Source organism: Penicillium angulare (assembly GCF_028827245.1).
Source record: "Penicillium angulare strain IBT 27051 chromosome Unknown utg000004l_segment0_segment0, whole genome shotgun sequence".
NCBI classification, from domain to species: domain Eukaryota; kingdom Fungi; phylum Ascomycota; class Eurotiomycetes; order Eurotiales; family Aspergillaceae; genus Penicillium; species Penicillium angulare.
This window is the reverse complement of record NW_026623163.1, coordinates 9211490-9232629: the sequence shown is the minus strand read 5'-3', so window position 1 is coordinate 9232629 and position 21140 is coordinate 9211490. Positions and strand designations below refer to the sequence as shown.

At 31.1% G+C, this 21140-nt stretch overlaps 2 protein-coding genes across 2 annotated transcripts; both read left to right on the top strand.

Annotated features, from left to right (window-relative positions):
- Nucleotides 1-10505: 10505 nt before the first annotated feature.
- On the top strand, nt 10506-11441 carry N7478_007389 (uncharacterized protein; the record flags this gene model as incomplete). The annotated part of the gene is made up of 2 exons (XM_056923603.1): nt 10506-11252; nt 11322-11441. The coding sequence occupies 2 exons, from the start codon at nt 10506-10508 to the stop codon at nt 11439-11441; spliced, it is 867 nt and encodes a 288-aa protein (XP_056781640.1).
- A 787-nt stretch (nt 11442-12228) lies between these two features.
- On the top strand, nt 12229-13986 carry N7478_007388 (uncharacterized protein; the record flags this gene model as incomplete). Its single annotated transcript, XM_056923602.1, has 1 exon — nt 12229-13986. One exon carries the CDS (start codon nt 12229-12231, stop codon nt 13984-13986), a length of 1758 nt encoding a protein of 585 aa, XP_056781639.1.
- Between the last annotated feature and the right edge of the window lie 7154 nt (nt 13987-21140).

Sequence of the window (21140 nt, the reverse complement as noted above, 5' to 3'; positions counted from 1 at the left end):
ACTTAAGATTGAGACGATCTTAGTTAAATAGGGGAAGATAAGATAAATTTACCTAATTCTCCCTATATATTTTATATATTACGATCTGTTACATTCGTTTATATATAGCAATATCTATGTCTATATCTGTTGCCATCTATCTACAGTTATCTGATCGTATATGATCAGATATATCTATTTGCTATATTTGTTTACCAGTATATATATATTAACTATCGTTTCCCCTAACTTAGTAATATATGCCCGTTCGCACCCAAAGATCTCACTATCTTTTTAAGAAGTTAATATAGAGAATAGGTAAGATAGTAGATAATTTATTGTAGTTATATACTAATTTCATATTTTTAGTATACAATAATTAGAAGTTTAAGAATAAATTAGAAGTATTTATTAGTAGTAGAATCTATTAAATTAGCTATAATATCTAATTTATATAGAAAAGAAATTATATAAAGGTAGAGATAAGTATATAAATAAGAAAGATAATTATAGTAGTTATATAAATTATAAAAAGAAGAATAATATTGTAAAGAGAAAGGAATAGGGGGAAATAAATATATATTCTATAGATCTTTTATTAATTTTTGAAATATTAGTAATTAGGGTAGGTAGCCGACTATACCCTATTAAAATAAATTCCTAAAACTAACTATTTTTAAAATACTTATATAAGCTGATCTTTACACTGGAAAGTCTAGGATTAAAATGGGGGAAATAGAAATAGTTAACTTAGAACTTCTGAAAGTTTGAGTTTTCTCGTACGATTATTTTGAAGTGTAATAAACTTACGAAAACGAAGTATAATGAACTCTGTCCCCACTTTTTTTTGTTAGTAAAAAAAGTTAGGGTAAGGTGTAATGAACTTCATTATACTAACCCTCTTAGAATAGCTTACTATAGCTAATTACTCTATAGCCTACTAAATAGCCTATACTATGCTCTTAGGGCTTTTTATATCCTTATTTAGTTGTTCTATAAATTAGACTAATAGGGCAGATAGGATATTCTATAAATACTAGACCTACCCTATATAGTTTAACTATAGGATAGTCTTATCTAATTTACTAATCTAGATAATAGTTAGCTGGTTATAGGTCTACTTTATTTAGAATATTTATATATACTAGATTACTTACTATATAGTATTAATAGGTAATATAGCTAGCTTAGCTAACTATAGATTAGTATTTAGTTAATAGATCTAGATAAAATATAACTCTAATTACTACTTAAAAATATATTAGTATAATATAAGCTAGAAATTAAAATCAATATCTATCTAAATATACTGATTCTTAGATAGCTTTAGTTAATTATAGTAGCTACTAGAGGACTATTTATATATATACTATTAATAGACTTATAATAACTAGATTATATAGTAAATATAGTTCTAATACTATAAATATAATAAACTATTATTATATATTAGTAACCTAGGGATAAGCTAATTAATCTAGATAGATTAACTAGTAATATTAGACTAATTCTTAATATAGTCTTACTATTAGATATATTACTTAATATACTATACTATTATATAGAGAACCTAATAATTAGTATTAGTTAAATAAATAGTAATATTATTTCTTTATATAGTATACTTATACTTATAGTAAATTATTATATTAAACTTAGAATTAATAGAAAAAAACTTACTAGTATTAGAACTACTAGGAATAGTCTATAATATACTAAAAATAGAAATATATATCTAGGAATAATTATATAAAATCTATATAATAGTAATATTATATAGGTAAAACTTAGTTAATTAGCCTAAAAAAAAAACTAGAATATAAACTAGAATATAGTAAATCAACCCTTAAATTTTTAGTTATCTAAACTATATGATTACCTATATCTTATTAGGTATCTAGTAGTAATATTTATATAGTAATATATTATAGTTAGGTAGGCTCTCTATCTTATTAAAAAAACTTCCTGATTTTAAACCCCTATAACTACTCTTTCTATTACTCTAAATAATCTAAAATTAAAATAGAAGATACTTAAAATATAAATATAAAATATATAAAACTCTAAGTCTTATATAAGTCTAAAATATAATTATAGTCTATTACTAAATATTTAATATAATAAACCCTAACCTACTTTTATTTCACTATACTTAAATATCCTATCCTAAATATAATCTAGTAGATTATAATTACCCCTATAGGTTAGATACTTAAAATATAAATATAAAATATATAAAACTCTGAGCCTTGTACAAGTCCGAAATATAATTATACTCTATTGCTGAATATTTAATGTAATAAACCCTGACCCACTTTTATTTCCCTATACTTAAGCACCCTACCCTAAATATAATCTAGTAGATTATAATTACCCCTATAGGTTAGGTCCCTAGCCTATATATAGTACTATATAATCTTCTATAACTACTACTATTAGGATATAAACTTATATATGTGAAGGGCTAAAGCAGAATTTATGTTTAATTAAGCTAGGCTACGTACTGTGTATAAAAAGCTTAAAGAGAGAATTACTAAGTAGGTGTTCTATGTGTTAGGTTGTTATAGTTACGTGTGTTATATGATCTTATACTGGGTATTGGCCTGTAATAGTATCCTTCCTTTAGGGTGGTCCTCCTTATGTGTGTTATAGTTGTATTTGGTTGTCTTCAGGCCTGTAATAGAGTCGAAATGGGGCCGAATTGTCTTTTAAAGGTATCTAATGTGGAGCAATCTCGAATATCGCCGAGGCTTTGTTAGGTCTATTCCGCTTAACCTATCTATTTTATTAGGGCTTTATTATAGTATCCTCGACTGACTTTTTTATATCTTATGTTTATTATCTCTTCTACTTTATACTTAAGTTCCTTGTTAATTAGTATCAGTGGGGGATGTGAATTGTCCACGATCTATAATGGAAATAGGTCTGAAGCGATAGGTCTAACTAGTTTTATATGGAATACTAGATAGACGTTAGTAGGTATCTCTAATTGTATTATATAAGATGTGGGGACGTCTAAAACTTGATATTGGGTATATAGCTAATCTAGCTTCTTTGATTGTTGTTGTGTGTGTATATTCTATAAATTTAGCTATATCTAGTTATCTTTCTTATAGACTAGTATAGCCTATTGTCGCTTATTTGATTACTCTTCTTGTAGAGCTTGTATAGAAGCAATTACGGCTTGGGCCTAATCAGTAGCTTCTTATAGTCGATTTATAAATGTTTCGCCTGTGATTCCCGGTTGTGTATAGGTTTTGTAGGATTCCTCTATCTCTTCTATCTTAATGGGGTTGATATAGTAACTATATATAAAAAAAAAAAGGGATAGTCCTATTGTGCTAGTATTATAATTATTAATTATTGTAGTGATAATAGGGAGTAGTATATTCTAATTACTCTATATATAGGTTGTGAATATATATAAGATTCGTTCAACTTCTTGGTTTATATGCTTTGTAGCGCTATTAGATTATAGATGGAAAGTGGTTGATAGTTGACATTAAATTAATAGCTTCTTATATACTATTTGCTAGAATATACCTATAAATTAGGACCTATAGTTACTTGTAACTGCTTATAGTAGCCTATGGTGTATATAAAAGTAGGTAAAGAATGTATCTACTACTCTCTTAGTGGTTATTTTTATTATATTTATAAGAATTATACTCTTTATAAGCTGGTCTGTGATTATTATTAAATTTGTTGTACCTATATATACTGTTGGGGGTAGTTCTATAATAAAATCTATAGATAATTCTACCTATATTCGCTGCGGAATCGGTAGTAGTTTTAGTAGTCTATACTTTATATTGTACTATATAGTACTATAGCTATAAATTATATAGTTTCGTAAGAAGTGTTGTATATCTCTTACTACTCTTAGCTAAAAAAATCTCTATAATAGTATTATATAGGTAGTATCTCGACCAAGGTATACTATAATATAAGAGTTATAGATCTTCTATATAATCCCTATATATAGTATTTTATTATCTAGGATCTATATCTACTACTTAAAGTAAAGTAGCCCTTATTTATCTAGGTAGTACTCTGATAGGCTCGTTTTTATATTCATTTCGGTGGCGATTCACTAATCTTTCTTTTCTAAGACTTTATATATCTTCTGATACTCTAGATTAGTAGATCTTATATTTTTCTATTCTTATTATAGTATAGGCTTCTCGAATAGGGGTATTTCCTTCTTAAAATTAATTCTCTCTATTACTAGTAGGTTAGATTGTTCTATCTTAATCTATACCTTTTTTAATAGGGTTCGGAACTGATTCGATAGTCTTTTATTTGTGATATACTGTAGGGTGTCTTGGCTTTGTTGTGAAAGTATATTAGGTCTTGTAGTAAGCTTCCTAGAGCGATACTTTAGTTTGTAATTGAACTCTATAAGGATATCTACCTATCTTATTTATTGTTTATTTAGATATTATACTTTACTAAAATATTATAGGTTTTTATGGTCTATTACGATAGTAAATTAGAGTACTATCTTTAACTTTGGTCTTTACTCTTAGAGGGTATATATAATTGCTAGTAGCTCTTTGTTATAAATCTTATAATTTGACTCTATTGGTGATAGTTTCTGGGAGAGGTAGACACACAGATATAGCTACTTGTCTAGTCTATATTGTGATAAGATAGCTCTTGTAGCCTATCCTGATGTATCTGCCTTAATAACAGTTTCCTTATCCTCTTTGAAATGTGTTAGAATTAGGGTGTTAATAAAAAGGCTCTTTAATTCTTTAAATACTTATTAGTAGTTATTATTCTATATGAATTAGGTATCTTTTCTTATTAATTTCGTTAGGGGTATTAAGAGGTTAGTGAATTAGGATATAAATAGGCAGTAAAAGTTGGCGAATCTAAGGAAGCTTTATATATCTTATATTAATTTTGGTATTTCCTATTCTCGGATAGTTGTAATCTTTTTCAGATTGATATAGATTCTTTTATCTATTTATATAATAAACCCTAGATATTTTATAGAATCTTATTTAAACTCTGATTTTTTAATATTATATTGTAGGCCTGCTTTTTGTAGTTTCTGTAGTACTTATTTTACTTTCTATTAGTAATCTCTTAGTAATCTACTATTGTATATAATAATATTGTCTATATATATAGATATGAAATTATTAAGATACTTTTGTAGGGTCCTATTAATATATCTCTGGAAAGTTATTAGTATATTAGTTAGCCTGAATAGAGTAATGTTCTATTTGTATAGACTATACTATATCTAAAACGCTGTTTTCTATTCTTCTCCTAGTTAGATATAAATCTTATAGAAAGTAGCAATAATATCTAGCTTAGAAAACCATTTAGTCTACCCTATATTCCTTAGTATCTCTCTAATTAGTAGTAATAGATAATAATCCTTTACTATTAACTTATTTAATCTATAGTAATTAATATAGAATTATACTCCTCCGCCTAGCTTCCTTACTAGTAGGACTAGGGCCGCAGTAGGTAATTTGTTTACTTAGATAAAGCTTTTTCTAAGAAGGTTTGTTAATATCTTTTATAGGTATAGGAGTTTTTCTCTATTTATATTATAGAGGGGACTATATAGAGATAGTTCTTTAATGTTGTTATAGTCTTATTTTAGGGTGATTTTATGGTTAATTCCTAGTCAATTTAGGAGTAACTTGTTAACTAACTGCTAGCTAAAGATATCTAACTACTGTTAATAGTATCTTAGTAGCTTATTCTTAAGGTTATCCTATTTCTTTAGATATAGTACTTTCTTAATATTATCTATCGTAACTTTACTAATTTATAGTTGATTTGGCTACTTCTCTTTGTAGATAAAGTCATATAGTGATTGGGTTATTAACTTCTTAATTTATATTCTTCTTATATTGGTTAGTCTGATTATATGGTTTATATAGTTTTAGTACTTTATCTGCTCTCTATTTCTTATAAATATATTGATATATCTTTTTCTTGTTAAGTATTAGCTATTAATATCTTATAGCTAAAGGTCTCTTAATATTATACTATCCTCTTACTAGGGAATAATATATATAAATACTTATTTTTACTAGTAGTTATAAATATCTAGATTAAAGTATATAACCTAAGTAATTTAGTCTTAATTCAGGACTACCCTATCTAGGATTTATATAAGTATCTTAATATATAGGAGGTTAAGTGACTAAACTAATATTTTGTTTACAGTTATATAATAATAGTATCTACTATTGACTAGGACTTATATAAATTAGATTTTATTTACTCTAGCATTAACTAGAAATAATAGTATTTCTTGTTTTAGTAGCTTTTTAACTTCTTTTTATTTCTATTTATAACTTAGAACTAGAGTTACTCTTTTCCTAAATCCTTATTTAAAAAAAGTTTGTTCTTAGAAGCTAATACGCTTAACTTATAGTTAGTTATATATCTAGCTTTCTTATCTTTAATCCTATAGGGGTATCTTTCTCTTAGTTCTTAATATTATATAGCTAATAAGGAATACTTTATAATAAAGTGGTCTTGTTTGCCATAATAAAGGTATCTTCCTTTATCCTATTGTCTCTCTATCTCTTTATAATTAACCTACTTTACTTATCTATTTATTTTAGACCCTAATTAGTAGTATTTTATATAGAATTCGGCTTAATTAATTATAGTAGTTAAGATCTAATCTATTAAGTCCTAGTGCTACTAGGTATATATATAGTACGATCTTTCTAGGGTATTAATACTAAGAGTATCTATATTAGTACTAATTTTATAGAGCTAAATAATAAGGTCCGAAAATATAGTAGGAATACTATAATTTATTAATAAATTTATTATATTTTTGTTTAAGAATCCTAATAAGATCTATCTCTTTATTTTATTATACTATTTAAAGATATCTATATTTATAAACTCCTTCTCTAACTTAGGAAGGAATTTTATAAAAGATATATTATTTGATTGGTATATCTAGTAGAGACGTCTTACAGTATATACTTTAATATTTAGGTCCTTATAAATATCCTTAAGATAGTCCAGAATTGTCTGTAGATCCCTATTATTTCGTCGTAATTTTATAAAGGTTCTAGTATTCTTCTAAATAAGCTTCTCAAGCCTAGAGAATATATATATAAACTGATCTTGGGGTAAGCTAATTACTATACTATTAATATATAGTTTATTCTCTATTATTATATACCACATTGGCTAGTTAGTTATTTTTCCCCCAAATAGGATTAGGTCTGGTAATTATGTCTTCAGGTGATGTATAGGTTCTAATCGTAGGGGTTCTAGGGTTGATTTAATTATGGTTTATATCGGAGTTAGTTCCCCTATCGTTGTCGTCGACTGTAAGGCTAATTACTCTATTATAGTCTCTAGGCGATGGATTTATTTGTCTTAAGTAACATGCTCTTAGTCGTATCGTCGTATTAATTCCTCTTATACTATATATTCTATATCGATTCGCTCGTTCTATTCGCTCTGTATAGCTTACGACTGTGCTATTTGTTGCAGTAACATCTGTGTCTATAATAGTAGGCTTGTAGATTCCTGCATCTTTTACTTAGGGGTCGCGTCGCTAAATTATTTTTGATTTAGGGACAATTCGTATATAGTTTTAGATTTTTACAATATCCAATTAGAAGCTTTTTATTTGTAAAGGGCTAAAGTAGAATTTATATTCAATTGAGCTAGGCCACGTACTATATATAAAAAGCTTAAAGAGAGAATTACTAAGTAGGTGTTCTACGTGTTAGGTTGTTATGGTCACGTATGCCACGTGACCTTATACCGGGCATTGGCCCGTGACAATATAAGGGACTCTCCTACTTATAAGACTACTATATCTATATAAAAAATATTAAAATCCGCTATTATAGCTTAATATAGTCCTTAATCTCTATCTCTTTTATATATACTAATAATAACTTATATAAGGAATTAGTCTTCTATATATATATAGTCTTAATCTATAATAAAAAACCATTTACTTAGATAATCTACTAACTTACTATAGCTAATTACTCTATAGCCTATTAAATAATCTATACTATACCCTTAAGGCCCTTTATATCCTTATTTAGCCGCTCTATAGACTAGATTAACGGGAAGATAGGATATCTTATAAATACTAGACCTATCCTATATAGTTTAACTATAGGATAGTCTTATTTAATTTACTAGTCTAGATAATAGTTAGTTAGCTATAGACCTACTCTATCTAAAATACTTATATATACTAGATTACTTATTATATAATATTAATAGATAATATAACTAGCTTAGCTAGCTATAGATTAATATCTAGTTAATAAACCTAGATAAAATATAATCCTAATTACTACTTAAAAATATATTAGTATAATATAAACTAGAAATTAGTATTAATATTTATCTAGATATATTAATTCTTAGATAGTTTTAGTTAATTATAATAGCTACTAAGGGACTATTTATATATATACTATTAATAGACTTATAATAACTAGATTATATAGTAAATATAGTTCTAATATTATAAATATAATAAACTATTATTATATATTAGTAACCTAGGGATAGACTAGTTAATTTAGATAGATTAATTACTAATATTAGGCTAGTCCTTAATATAATCCTACTATTAGATATAGTACTTAATATACTATATTATTATATAAGGAACCTAATAATTAATACTAGTTAAATAGATAATAATATTATTCCTTTATATAATATACTTATATTTATAGTAAATTACTATATTAAACTTAGAATTAATAGAAAAAAACTTATTAGTATTAGGATTATTAAGGATAGTCTACAATATACTAAAAATAGAAATATATATCTAGGGATAATTATATAAAATCTATATAATAGTAATATTATATAAGTAAAACTTAGTTAATTAATCTAAAAAAAAAATTAGAATATAAATTAGAATATAGTAAATCAATATTTAAATTTTTAATTATCTAAACTATATAATTATCTATATTCTATTAGATATCTAGTAGTAATATTTATATAGTAATATTTTATAGTTAGGTAGGCTCTTTATCCTATTAAAAAAACTCCCTGCTTTTAAACCCCTATAACTATTCTTTCTATTATTTTAAATAATCTAAAATTAAAATAGAAGATGCTTAAAATATAAATATAAAATATATAAAACTCTAAGTCTTGTATAAGTCTGAAATATAATTGTAGTCTACTGTTGAATATTTAATGTAATAAACCCTAACCCACTTTTATTTCCCTATACTTAAGCACCCTACCCTAAATATAATCTAGTAGATTATAATTACTCCTATAGGTTAGGAACTTTTCTAGATATTCTAGTTTATATCTTTTCTCTTCTAGGATATCTATAGTAATACTTCTAGATCTACTAATATTTTTAGTTATAAGATTATTAGTAATTTCTTTAATCTAGTCTAGATTAGATTTAGTTAGATTTATATATTAATCTAAGACTAATTTAATCTTAGATTATCTAATAATAAAAGAAAAAAATATAGTAGGCTTAGATTAAGTACTATTATAAAAGGATATAGAGTTTTAGTATATAGAGAGTACTATTATTAATTCTTAGATAATTAAGAGAGAAGAATTAGAATTATAATAGTTACTAAGTTATTAAGCTAGAGATCTATAACTAGATAAGGATATTAGATAGTAAAGATTAAATAGAATAGTTAATATAAAGAACTAATTCTTATAGGATAAGAATTGTAGCTATTATTTATATATTTTAATATTAGTAGAGCTTATTAGAACTTAGGGTAGTTATATATTAGTAGGTGTATTATTATAGATTTGCCTATAGAGCGGCTATGAATCGTGCCCGAATCATACCTGAAGGGATTCAGGAATCTTATGATAGATCTAGATAAATAAAGATAAATAATCTCTAATTCTTCTTTAGGCTTAGAGAGTTAAGCTTCTCTATACTATCGGGTTATCTATAACTACTATTACTATTAATAGGTTCTTTAGATTTAGTTCTATACATCGGTATTTTATCGATAGTAGGGGTTTTATAAACTATAGTAATTTATTTATTTAGGGAATATAAGATAGGTAAGACACAACCTAATTAGTTAAGATACGCTTCTAAATGGATATAGGTCTATACAGCTTTAAGTAATATAAAATAATCTTTAATATAATATAAGAACTAGAAAACAGAAGAACTTTTGTATAATTTAACTAAAGTATTAAAGATAAGGAAAAAGGAAAGAGGGGAGTTAGGCTCCTATACATTATTATATAGGAGAATCAAACGGGTGTAGGATCATGTAATCCGTTATGTGATCCTACAACCTCACAACCTCGACATTAGCATCAACTCGGCATCGGTTCGTTACACTCATAGTCATTTGCACACACACCATCGAAGAGTCAATCTTCAAGATGTTGAAGGTATCATTAATAACGGGCTCAATGAACGTGCTCATGCCTACGAAAAGCTGTTTTTGTGGGAAGCCTATAAAATAATTGGGTACGTTATCACCGAGCGGGTTTTGCCTTCTTGGAGCATCTATCCAATATTTCAGTTGTTCATGACTAAGTTTTCGGTATTTCAATATAGTCAACTTGAGGGTTACGATAAACAAAAGCTCATACTTCCTTTCCACTTGAAGAACGACGGAACACCACTTGTCTCGGCTGGGCGAGATAATCGACATCTGATAACTATTAGCGGCTCGAAGACGTCGACAAATTATCCTTTGGAGTATCCTGAATTCATGCTAAGATTGGGCGGCAAAAACACGGCGGTCGCGACTCTTCCTGACATAACGCCGCCAGATTCTGAGGATGATCTTGTGAGAGCAGAACAGGAGTTGACTGATAACCATCTCGATGGGCTAATTAAGATGAAAGAAGTCAACCCTTTCCTCAAGACAGGTGACAGCAGTCAAATTCATACCCGATTTATTGAGAAAGTCACGGTAAAGGTGGACTCGATCAGAGATGATGCGGACGAGTCTAGTATTGGGGATGTTTCCGAACGTCTTGGTCGCGCCGACATGATTAGTCAACGAATGATATCCCTCAGAAAAGCCTCGACAATCAACTGGATGATCAAGTATCTAACCAGAGACGATGGTTGGAATCTCCAAACAACTGATGACGGTACAACCCGTACCACTGTTGCGACCGTGGACGACACAGACACCGGAGTTCCAGGTGAAGACGAGATATCCAAATACCAATCAATCGATTTTCCAGCAACCTTTGCCGATCCACTCAACACTAAGAAGATTCAAGGGAAGAACATTGAAAGTGGAGTCGACTTTCAGACCTGGGTGAGTTTCCCTTCTTTCAAGGTGTCATCTAATAAGCCCTAGAGGTACTAACTATATGTTGATACATAGGCCAATGAGCTTGGAGAAGTTTTACCCAGTACCAAGGGTCCTGCTGCGAGCGACTCGAGCGTGAGCCATTGGCAAGAGATCGTCGCTTGGGAGGATAAATCTTGGATAGATGAGTGTTGATCCTCCAGATGTCAAGAGATTTGGCGTTCATACTTGGTGAACTGGGAAAGATGTATATAACGTCTCCTACTAGCTTTCAAGTTGCACGATCAGTGTTACTAAGTACCACCTGGGCACGTACACATGTAACATTTGAAGATAGTCCTAATTTAGGACCTAAGAGGTACAAATGGGTGTAATTTGAAGCTATCGTGAACATTCCAAGGTTTTATTCAATGTTACATATTATCCAAAATCGGCACCTGGGCAGTGATGGTCAGCATGGAATCTCCCCGGGGCCCTCCGAGAGTCTCTGGAAGCCGCGATTTCTGTTTGGAGTCAGGGGTATCTATCGAGAGTACTAGCCATTCAGATGTTCTTTAATTTTTATTTCTTTAATTTGATTTTGAGAAAGATTTGAAAGAATTCGCGGTTGGAATCATATAGTCTCGACGTACTTTAACTAAGGTTTCCAAGGTTGCGTATGAGCTTGTACTGTAAGTTTACGGTACAGTTGCCGTCACATGTGGTGGGGCACCACTGCAGGGGCAAATTGAATGTCAAAGCTGAGTGGAAAATGAGAAGAAAAAAATAACAAAACAAAATAAAATCTCGAAAAAAAAAGAATTACAACCCAAAAATTGGGGTGCGATCTACATCGCCTATAAATACTTGCTGGTCGAAGCAAACTCCTGTCCTTCGAGAAGTTGAGTTCCCTTGCTTTTCCTCAACATTGAACTGCATTTCCCCCACTTGTCACTGCACGCAGCACCAGCGCCACTGGCACCACTGCCCGTGCTATTTCCTAATGGCGGCTACCGAAAAGTCTGGTATCAGCCTTATGAGCCAATACAATATCGTTCTACCGAAAAGGCAGGCGTATGACTCTTCCGGCAAACCTATACCTGCATGCGACCAGGATCAATGTGCTGCGGCAATAAAGGGGGAGTATCTTCCCGTCGATCTAAGCTCGTTCTGGCATCAGAGAGCAGTCATCCGTGGGATTCGTGATTCACTTCAATTCGCAACAAACCCGGAAATTCTTGAGCTATGCTCCGGCGACGATGGTCAGGCCCATCAATTTTCCCGCGCCCGCAATGCTCGCCTGATTATGAGTGATGTAATCCCCGATATGCAAAATCCTGCCACTCAGCCGTACTGTATCTGGTATCCCGACCTTGCATCAGAAGAAACATATCGCGAAGTTGCCCGTCGGTATTCGTCTATGCGGTATCAAGTGGGCCGGGCGTGTGCTGCAGCATGCTATACAGATCTCTACAAAGAATTGAACCTTTTGCCTGACGTTTCTATTGCGGAAGAATCCCGCGAAGTTGACAAAGACGCCAAAATCTACAAGATTATCATGTCCGCCCCCCAACGATATGCTGTCATGGAAGATTTCTCTCGATCCGTTCATCTTGAAACCCCACGAACGCCTGCGTTTCTGAATGGCGATATGAAGCCCCGATGGGCTTTGGGACAGCGAGTTCTCCCTGGTAAAAATTTACTAGAGACGACTGCTGATGATATTGACATCGAGGAAGATGGATTTATCGGCTTTCAAGATATCGGCTTGAAGGATATCAGCGGAATGGAGGAATATGCTGAACTGGGCCCAGGCCAGTCCGAACAACTGTGGATGCCCCTTCCGCCTGATCTCCCAAATCTTGAAAAGCGCCTTCAGACACAGATAGCCGCGTGGGAGGGCAATGCGGATCGATACAGTCGACTAATGCACCCGCGCAGGCTGAGAACCAAACTTGAATACAATTGTGTTCTTCGTGGTATTTATCACAGTACAACCTTCGCCAGATGGTGGGCTTATCAGCTGGAAACAAACCCTGGACGGGCTATCCTCCCAGGTAAATTGCTCAGCCAAGGCAATGAACTGGAGTGCAGAGAGATTCGCACTGCGATAAATGCCCGCATGATAATGAACAATGATATCTCTGGCATCAACGATGACTCGGACTGCCTCCCGTGGGTCATATGGGGGCCCGTGAAGCCCTCTGAGAACACTTTAGCTGATCTGGTTCGAAAGTGTCCGTCCATGGGACATCAAGTTGCGATCACTTGTATAATGTGTGATTACGATTCGATATTCCGAAGTTTGAAGCCCCCCTACACCAGATCCTTGTATGTGGCTGCCAGGCGAAGTGAAAATCCATTCTACCTACAATACCTTGAGGAAATCATGAAGGAGCGCAACATAACTCCCCCGGACTTTCACCGCTTCAAGAACTTTGATCACACTGCACCAGGCTTACAGACTGACCTGGAGCCTAGAGATGATCTCACTGGTCCCACTGTCAGCTACAATGACATGGAGATCTGGTATGGGCAATATCCCGGTGGAAACGAACACAAAGAAACTCGAGGTACATATGGAGGCGGACTAGCAAATCCGGGAATGGTGGAGAGATACATGTGGCTCTCAACTGAAACTGCACAGAAGTTGAAAGATGAACTTGACGCGCCCTACCCAGGTGCGGATATTGGTCTTTTGTATGACGATGAAGAACTTCGATCCAAGCTTTCACGCGGTATACAGCCCATGAAGCGGTAGTATACAGGTTTCGATATGTCGAACACAGTCAGTCCCTTTGATTTTCGAGTGTTATCGGCCGAGTATTCGCTAGCTGAGTTACCGATGGCAATATCGCTCGTAGATACTAGGACCAACCCCTTTATAATCTCAGATCAGTTCCAATCCCTCTTCCACGTACAATATAACGCATCGAGTATTTGAGTGTGGTATAATAGTAATTTTGTAAGTACATATCAGAAGCACTAGCATACACTCTGGAGCGAAAACAGTTTCACCACTTACACACAGAGAATCTTGTCGAACTCCGCAGGAGAAGATTACCACCTTTCCTATTACAGATTGATGATTCAGCGCGGGCTTAGATCCTATATTACTGTTTTTGTATGTAAAGCGTACGTAAGCGTACGTATGGGCTATACAACTAGCCTATACGAATCAGGTAAGATCGCTTAACTCGATTAAGCACCTAGATAGAACAACCCTCTCTGAATAGTATCTAGTTGTACTAGTTTATATATATTCGCCCCTATCCGACAGTTATAAGCCTAGTATCGTTATATAGAATTAGATATTTAGAATAGTTTCTAACTATATACCCCTATACAATTTAGATAGACTATAGTTAAACAAATAGATTAGATTACCCCTAAATTCGCAAAGTAATCGCTACAAACGAAATTTACTAGCTACCTATATACCCTAGTCGAATCAAATCGAACTAAGATAGAAAATGTATAGATCGTAATAGTTAGTTTGGATAGAGAGGAGTTTATAATAATTCTAGCTAACTAGAAGCTTTAGTTAAAAGTATACTAGAGAGTCTAGATAGGATATATTAGGTTAGTAGTAAATTTAGAAGGAATATAGAACTATATTAATCCTAATAGACCTAATAATAAGATCTTAGAGATTCCTGTAGCTCTATTAAAGCCGGAAGTCCCTAAAGATAATTATAGATAACTAAAAGATCTTAAAGACTTATCCAAAGATAAGATCTAAGTATAGGATTTAAAGATAAGGATCTATAAGAGATCTAAATTAAAATATATAAAGCTCTTAAAGATAATAATATATCTAAATAGTCTTATTATCTGATTATTAGTTATTAAATATTACTATCTAATTATAGACAAAGACTTACTAAGAGAGAAACTTTTGAAACTAGCTAAAATATTCTACCTAAAGCTAGAAAGCCACCAATAAGAGCTTTAATAAGTATAGAGAGTAATAATTCGATCGCCTAACTAATTAGTTAATATTAATTAGTAGATTACCTAATAGGATTCCCTATTTAAAGAAGAGAAGGTTATAAAGATTCCTGATTACTTATTTAAAGATATATTTACTATTAGAGACTTTCTTAATACTATATAGAATATAGATAATATTTTCTATATAGACTAGAAACAAAAGCTAAGTAAATACCTAGATAAGATTAAATTCTATAAAGTAATAGTAGACTATCGATACTACTATACTAATCTATCTATAATATCCTAAAGATCAATATTAAAGATAGTATTTACAACACTAAATGATCAGCTAGAAGCAAAAGCTTTAGAGCTAAAGTAGTTAGATAAGAAATAGAGATATCTATATAGATTACTAAGATATTATTTCTCAAAGTACTTCTATCTTAATAAAACTATTTATCTAGAAGAATAGGAACTCTATAAGAATATAGTTAAGAAAGTATAAGAGAACATTAAGAAAATAAACTAATCAGATTATAATTAAATTAAGAAGATACAATAGAAAAAGAAAGAGGATAATATAAAACCATATACTTAGGAAAAGATAGTATTTATAGTATCTTATTTCCTAATTAAGCAGATAAGCCCTCTATAATTAAGCTAGATTATTAACTCTAGAGCCTTAGTCTATATCTATAATAATTATATAATATTTAAATATTTATTACTATAATCTAATAAGATCAAAACTAGAGATATATATACAGAAATCCTTAGAACTAAAGAAGTTATAATAATAAATAACAATCCTTATACGAAACTTTTAGTTTATCTATATCTTAAAGATATATAGTATATACTAAGATTCTATATAAATATAATCTTATATAACTAAATAGAGTATAGTAAGTTCTATTAGGATCTAAATAAAAACATAATTATCTAGAAAGATATAAATAAACTAATATTAGTAGTAAAAGGATAGAACAGCTTATATATTATTAATACTATAGACTCTATACTAATATATTTAGTATTCTCTGTCCGTTACTTAGAGAAACCCTTAATATTAGAAGCATCTATAGAGAGATAATATTAATACCTAGGATATATAGCTAAACAGAACCTTTCGGGGATTTAAGAGATAGTTAAGGGTATATAAATCACTAAATTAAATAAAGATAAACAAAACTATCCAGAAAAATACAAAGTCTATCAGCTTACCAAAATAAAGTAGCAGATATCCTAACGACTAAATATAAGAAGATTTAGTTAATTTAGATATATTTACTTTAATTTAATCTAAATAGATCTAGGCTATAATAAATACTATTGGATTACCCATTTTTATATAGTAGGAATACACTTATATATTATCTTTATATACAAACGAAAAAGTAGCTATCAGAATATTATTAGAGAATTTATTATATATATAAGAAATCAGTAGAATCTACTAATCAAGGTATTATATTATAATAATAAGTAATCAGCTGGCTGTACAATTAAAGATTTTATAGCTGAATAAGGCTTTATAGTAGAATATAGTGTTATTAGTACTCTAGAATAGAATTCCTTTATAGAAAGATCTAGAGGGATAATAATCACAATTAATAGAAGCTTAATAATAGATTTAGACCTACTAAAAGCTCTCTAGTCTAAAGCTATCTAAGTAATAGTATAGATTCTAAATAGATTACCCATAAAGATACTAGATAGGAAGTAGATTATCTTATATTAGGAAGTACTAATACTAGCATCAAACTCCTTACTAATATCTATCAACCTTACAAACCTAAAAGTATATAACTATTATATATATATAAGAAAACAAGGCATTCCGAACGTTAATAAGATATAAATATATATAGAAATAGATTATCTTATTAGATATAAAGCCTTAAATATCTAGAAGATTTAGTTTCTATAATAAGTAATAGTCTAAGAGGTCTAAGATATAACCTTTAATAAGAATAGATTCTTCGACCTACAAGATATTATAATCAAATAGATTAGAAATAATATAGAAGTAATATCTTAAATAGGTAATAAATCAGAGTTAGATATAGAGAGAGATCTAACTAATAAACAGCCTCTAATTAGTTTATATATATAACTTAAATCTTTAAATCAGTCAACCAGTAATTACAAATAACAACTAAAAGAAAGGGATCAGCAGCTTTTATTACTATCCCTAATACCTAATAGAATAATTTAGAATAAATAAGATCCTATTAATTAACTCTAAGATAAGCTTATAACTATAATTATACTATATATACTAAAAGATATTAATAGAGATATAGATAAATATAATATTATTATAAGGAGTTATATATAAAAACTAAAAGAATTTAGCTTTTATACTAATAATAATTATAAAGATAGAACTCTCTCTATCTTTATAATAGGACTAAATAATACCCATTTGTATATAAAAGCCTATAAGAATAAGCTTCTATCTACCTTAGAGAACTAGTAAAGGATAATAAAACATCCTTACTAAAAAGGCTTCCTAGAAGTATCAATACTTAAATTAAAGACACTTAAATAAAAAGAAATATACTAGGTTATTCACCGACTAAACAATCAAAGTACCTAGATCCTTCTACTTTATTAGATATATATATATAAGTTTAATAGTAATAGCTTCTTAATCAAACTAAAAGTAAGAATCTATATATAAGATAATCTATAAAAGATTATAGCTGAAGAGAAATATTTAGCTATATTAATAGTATAAATAGTAAAAGCTATCTTTATCTTAGTAGTAGTATTTAATCTTAATACTTACTAATTTAATACTATTAATACCTTTCTTAATAGTATACTTAATAAAGAAGTAATAATAGAGTTACTAAAAGATTATCAATAACCTAAACAATACTAGAAGCTTATAAAAGCATTATATAGCCTACGAAAGTCCCTATATCTATAGTAAAGAGAAACTACAAAAATATTAATAAAGCTAGGATTTTAGGTAATATAAGAAGATCTCTATCTATTTATAAGTAATAGAATTATTATCTTCTTTTATATTAATAATATTATTATTATTAACTACCCTTCCTAAGCCGAATAGGTATAAGAGCTTAGATAATAATTTATAAATAAATAGGAGTTAAGAGATATTAGTAAGGCTACTTGGTTCCTTAGGATTTAAATTACCTAAGATTATAACTATAAGGCTCTCTAACTCTATTAAGACTTATATATCTCTTTAATAGTTAGCCGATACTATTTTACCTATCTTCAACAAACAGTAATACTATTACTAAATATATCCTTTTAGGAGTTTAACGGTAAAGTAACATCTAAATAGATCTATAAATATTAGTAAAAGGTTAGATTAACTCTATATACTACTATAATAATATAACTAGATATTACTAAATATATTACTATCCTCGTATAGTTCCTAAAGAATCTAGGACCTAAGTATTTAAATACAATTAATAAAGTAATTACTTATCTTTACTATATATAATTATATATAATCACCTACTATCCCTAACAATCTAATAAAATCGAAGCTGTTTCCTTCTTTATTAATACCTCCTTTACTAATAATCTAGACTAGAAGAGCTTAGAAGGATATATATATATAATTTTCAGAGGACCAGTTAAATAGAGAGCTAGAAAGTAATATATAATCATAACTAGTATAACCGAAGTTGAACTCCTTACTATCTTTGAGGATATAAAGATAATATAGATATAGAAACATCTCTTTATAGCTATCAAATTTAATCCTAATCACCTACTATCGATTAAATACAATAATCAACAGACAGTTAGATTACTCACGAAAAAGTAGTCTTAGCTATATATAAAGTTACAGCATATAGATATTCATCACTATTAGCTTTACTAGGAAGTACAGGTAGAAAATATTATTGTTCAATAGATAGGAATAAATAAGATGATCACAGACAGTCTCACTAAGCTCCTACTACATTAGAAATACACCGATTTCGTCCATCAGCTTAGAATTAAGGATATTAAGGACCTACTAGATTAATTAGTCCAACCTAAATAGAAGCGAACAGAGAATACTATATACACTAGAGAGGTATATCGAACTCCGCAGGAGAAGATTACTACCTTTCCTATTACAGATTGATAATTTAGCGCAGGCTTAGATCCTATATTACTATTTTTATATATAAAGCGTACGTAAGCATACGTATAGGCTATACAACTAGCCTATATAAATCAGGCAAGATCGCTCAACTTAATCGAGCACCTAGATAGAACAACCCTCTCTGAATAGTATCCAGTTGTACTAGTTCATACGCGTTCGCCCCTATCCGACAAATCTATCTCGAACCCTTTTTCGAAACATACTATACCTATTGCGGTTACTCTGCTCCTGACCCCGTGTCTTGGCGGTATCTCAATACAAGCGTAAAAAAAGCCCTGGAACTAGATTCTGTATGGAGCTTGTATGGCTTTAGCAGATTCTAGAATGATGATCTTGCAAACAACGCAAACAAAGGAAACCCGCCTGAGACCAAGGAGTCCGCACCTGTCCACGAGTTGGACGAAATAGGTCGTATCGCTACAAAACTGTAATAGTGAGGTATGTTCTTCACTTCATGTTCCACATTAGATAAGCGATTTGCATTTGAGGCGGGGACCCAAGAGGATTGTGATGACGTAGAAGTTGAATCTGCTTGGGTACCTTCATGATATGAACACAACTGCACATCTAGCTGATCGACCTTGTCCTGCCGCCACCGGATTGTTTGCGTCGAGCCCGGCTCAGCTCTATGGTAAGGGCTTTATGGGAGGCGCTAGGCTTTGCTCCCTCTTCGAGGGCTCTTTCCAGCGGACGTAGATGATAACGGCAAGCTTCACGCGACCTTGGCATATGACGGCCAGAAAAATCAAAGACCATTCCAGCCAAAACATCCAAAGAGGCCCCTTTTGAGAACAGCCAGCGAAACCTTTCAAAGTCGCCTCCCTCATATGCCTCACAACAAAGCCTATTGATACCGCCTTGAGCCTCTCGGAGAAGCACCTCGGTCGATTAACCAACTTAAACACGCTTTGTAATCATGTGAACGAGCTGCTTGCTCAACCATGTCCCCGCAAGGGATATGCTGCAAAGATGCTCCGCCTTGTATGAGAACATCCAGTTCTGGACTTATACTTCTCCTACGATAGGCAAACGATAAGATGTGACCTTGTGAAATATGATGGCAGTTTTCTTGTCGACAATTTTCGTAAGATTTAGGTAGATCACCACTCTTAGAGTGGATATACAGCGCTGCATTATCTGGTTCGTAATATGGATCAAAAAGATGCATTGCACCTTTTGATCAACCGCGGAGCAGACGCCAATGCCGTCAATCATAAAAGAAACACACCTCTTCACATAGTTGCGACGAGGGGCTCTTTACTCCGACAGATGGATGAAATGCGCAGATATCCTCTTCTAGGGCAGACTAAAGACTATCTGGAAGGAGTTCGAAAAGATCGGATTCAAGTCTTAGTGGAGGCTGGAGGCTTGATGGATCAGCCAAATTCCGCGGGTAAAACGGCATCCCAGCTGCTTGATGAGCGGGCGAAGAGATGAAAGTGAAAAAAGCAGACTATAGCAACTGGCAAGGCCATTTAATACAGCGAGTTTGGAGTACTCAAATTATGAAAAGAGTTGACAGCTGAATATTTCGTTTCACAAATTGTTTCATCGAAATTGAGACGCCATAGATACGGATGACGTCATTGCACCAAGTGCGCAAATGGGACGAACAAGATAAAAACATTACAAGTGTGGTGTATCGATCGCTATGAAGCTGCCTAGGTAGATCAGTTCCCGAATTCTCGTGGCATTATTCGAAATAATTCAGACTGTATAGATGAAATCAGGATCGCATATCGACTGTGCAGGTCATGCCAAGTTTAGCAATTATGGCGGGACGACGTCAACAAGCAAGACTCGCGCCGGGACACCTCATCGCACTTCCCAATCAC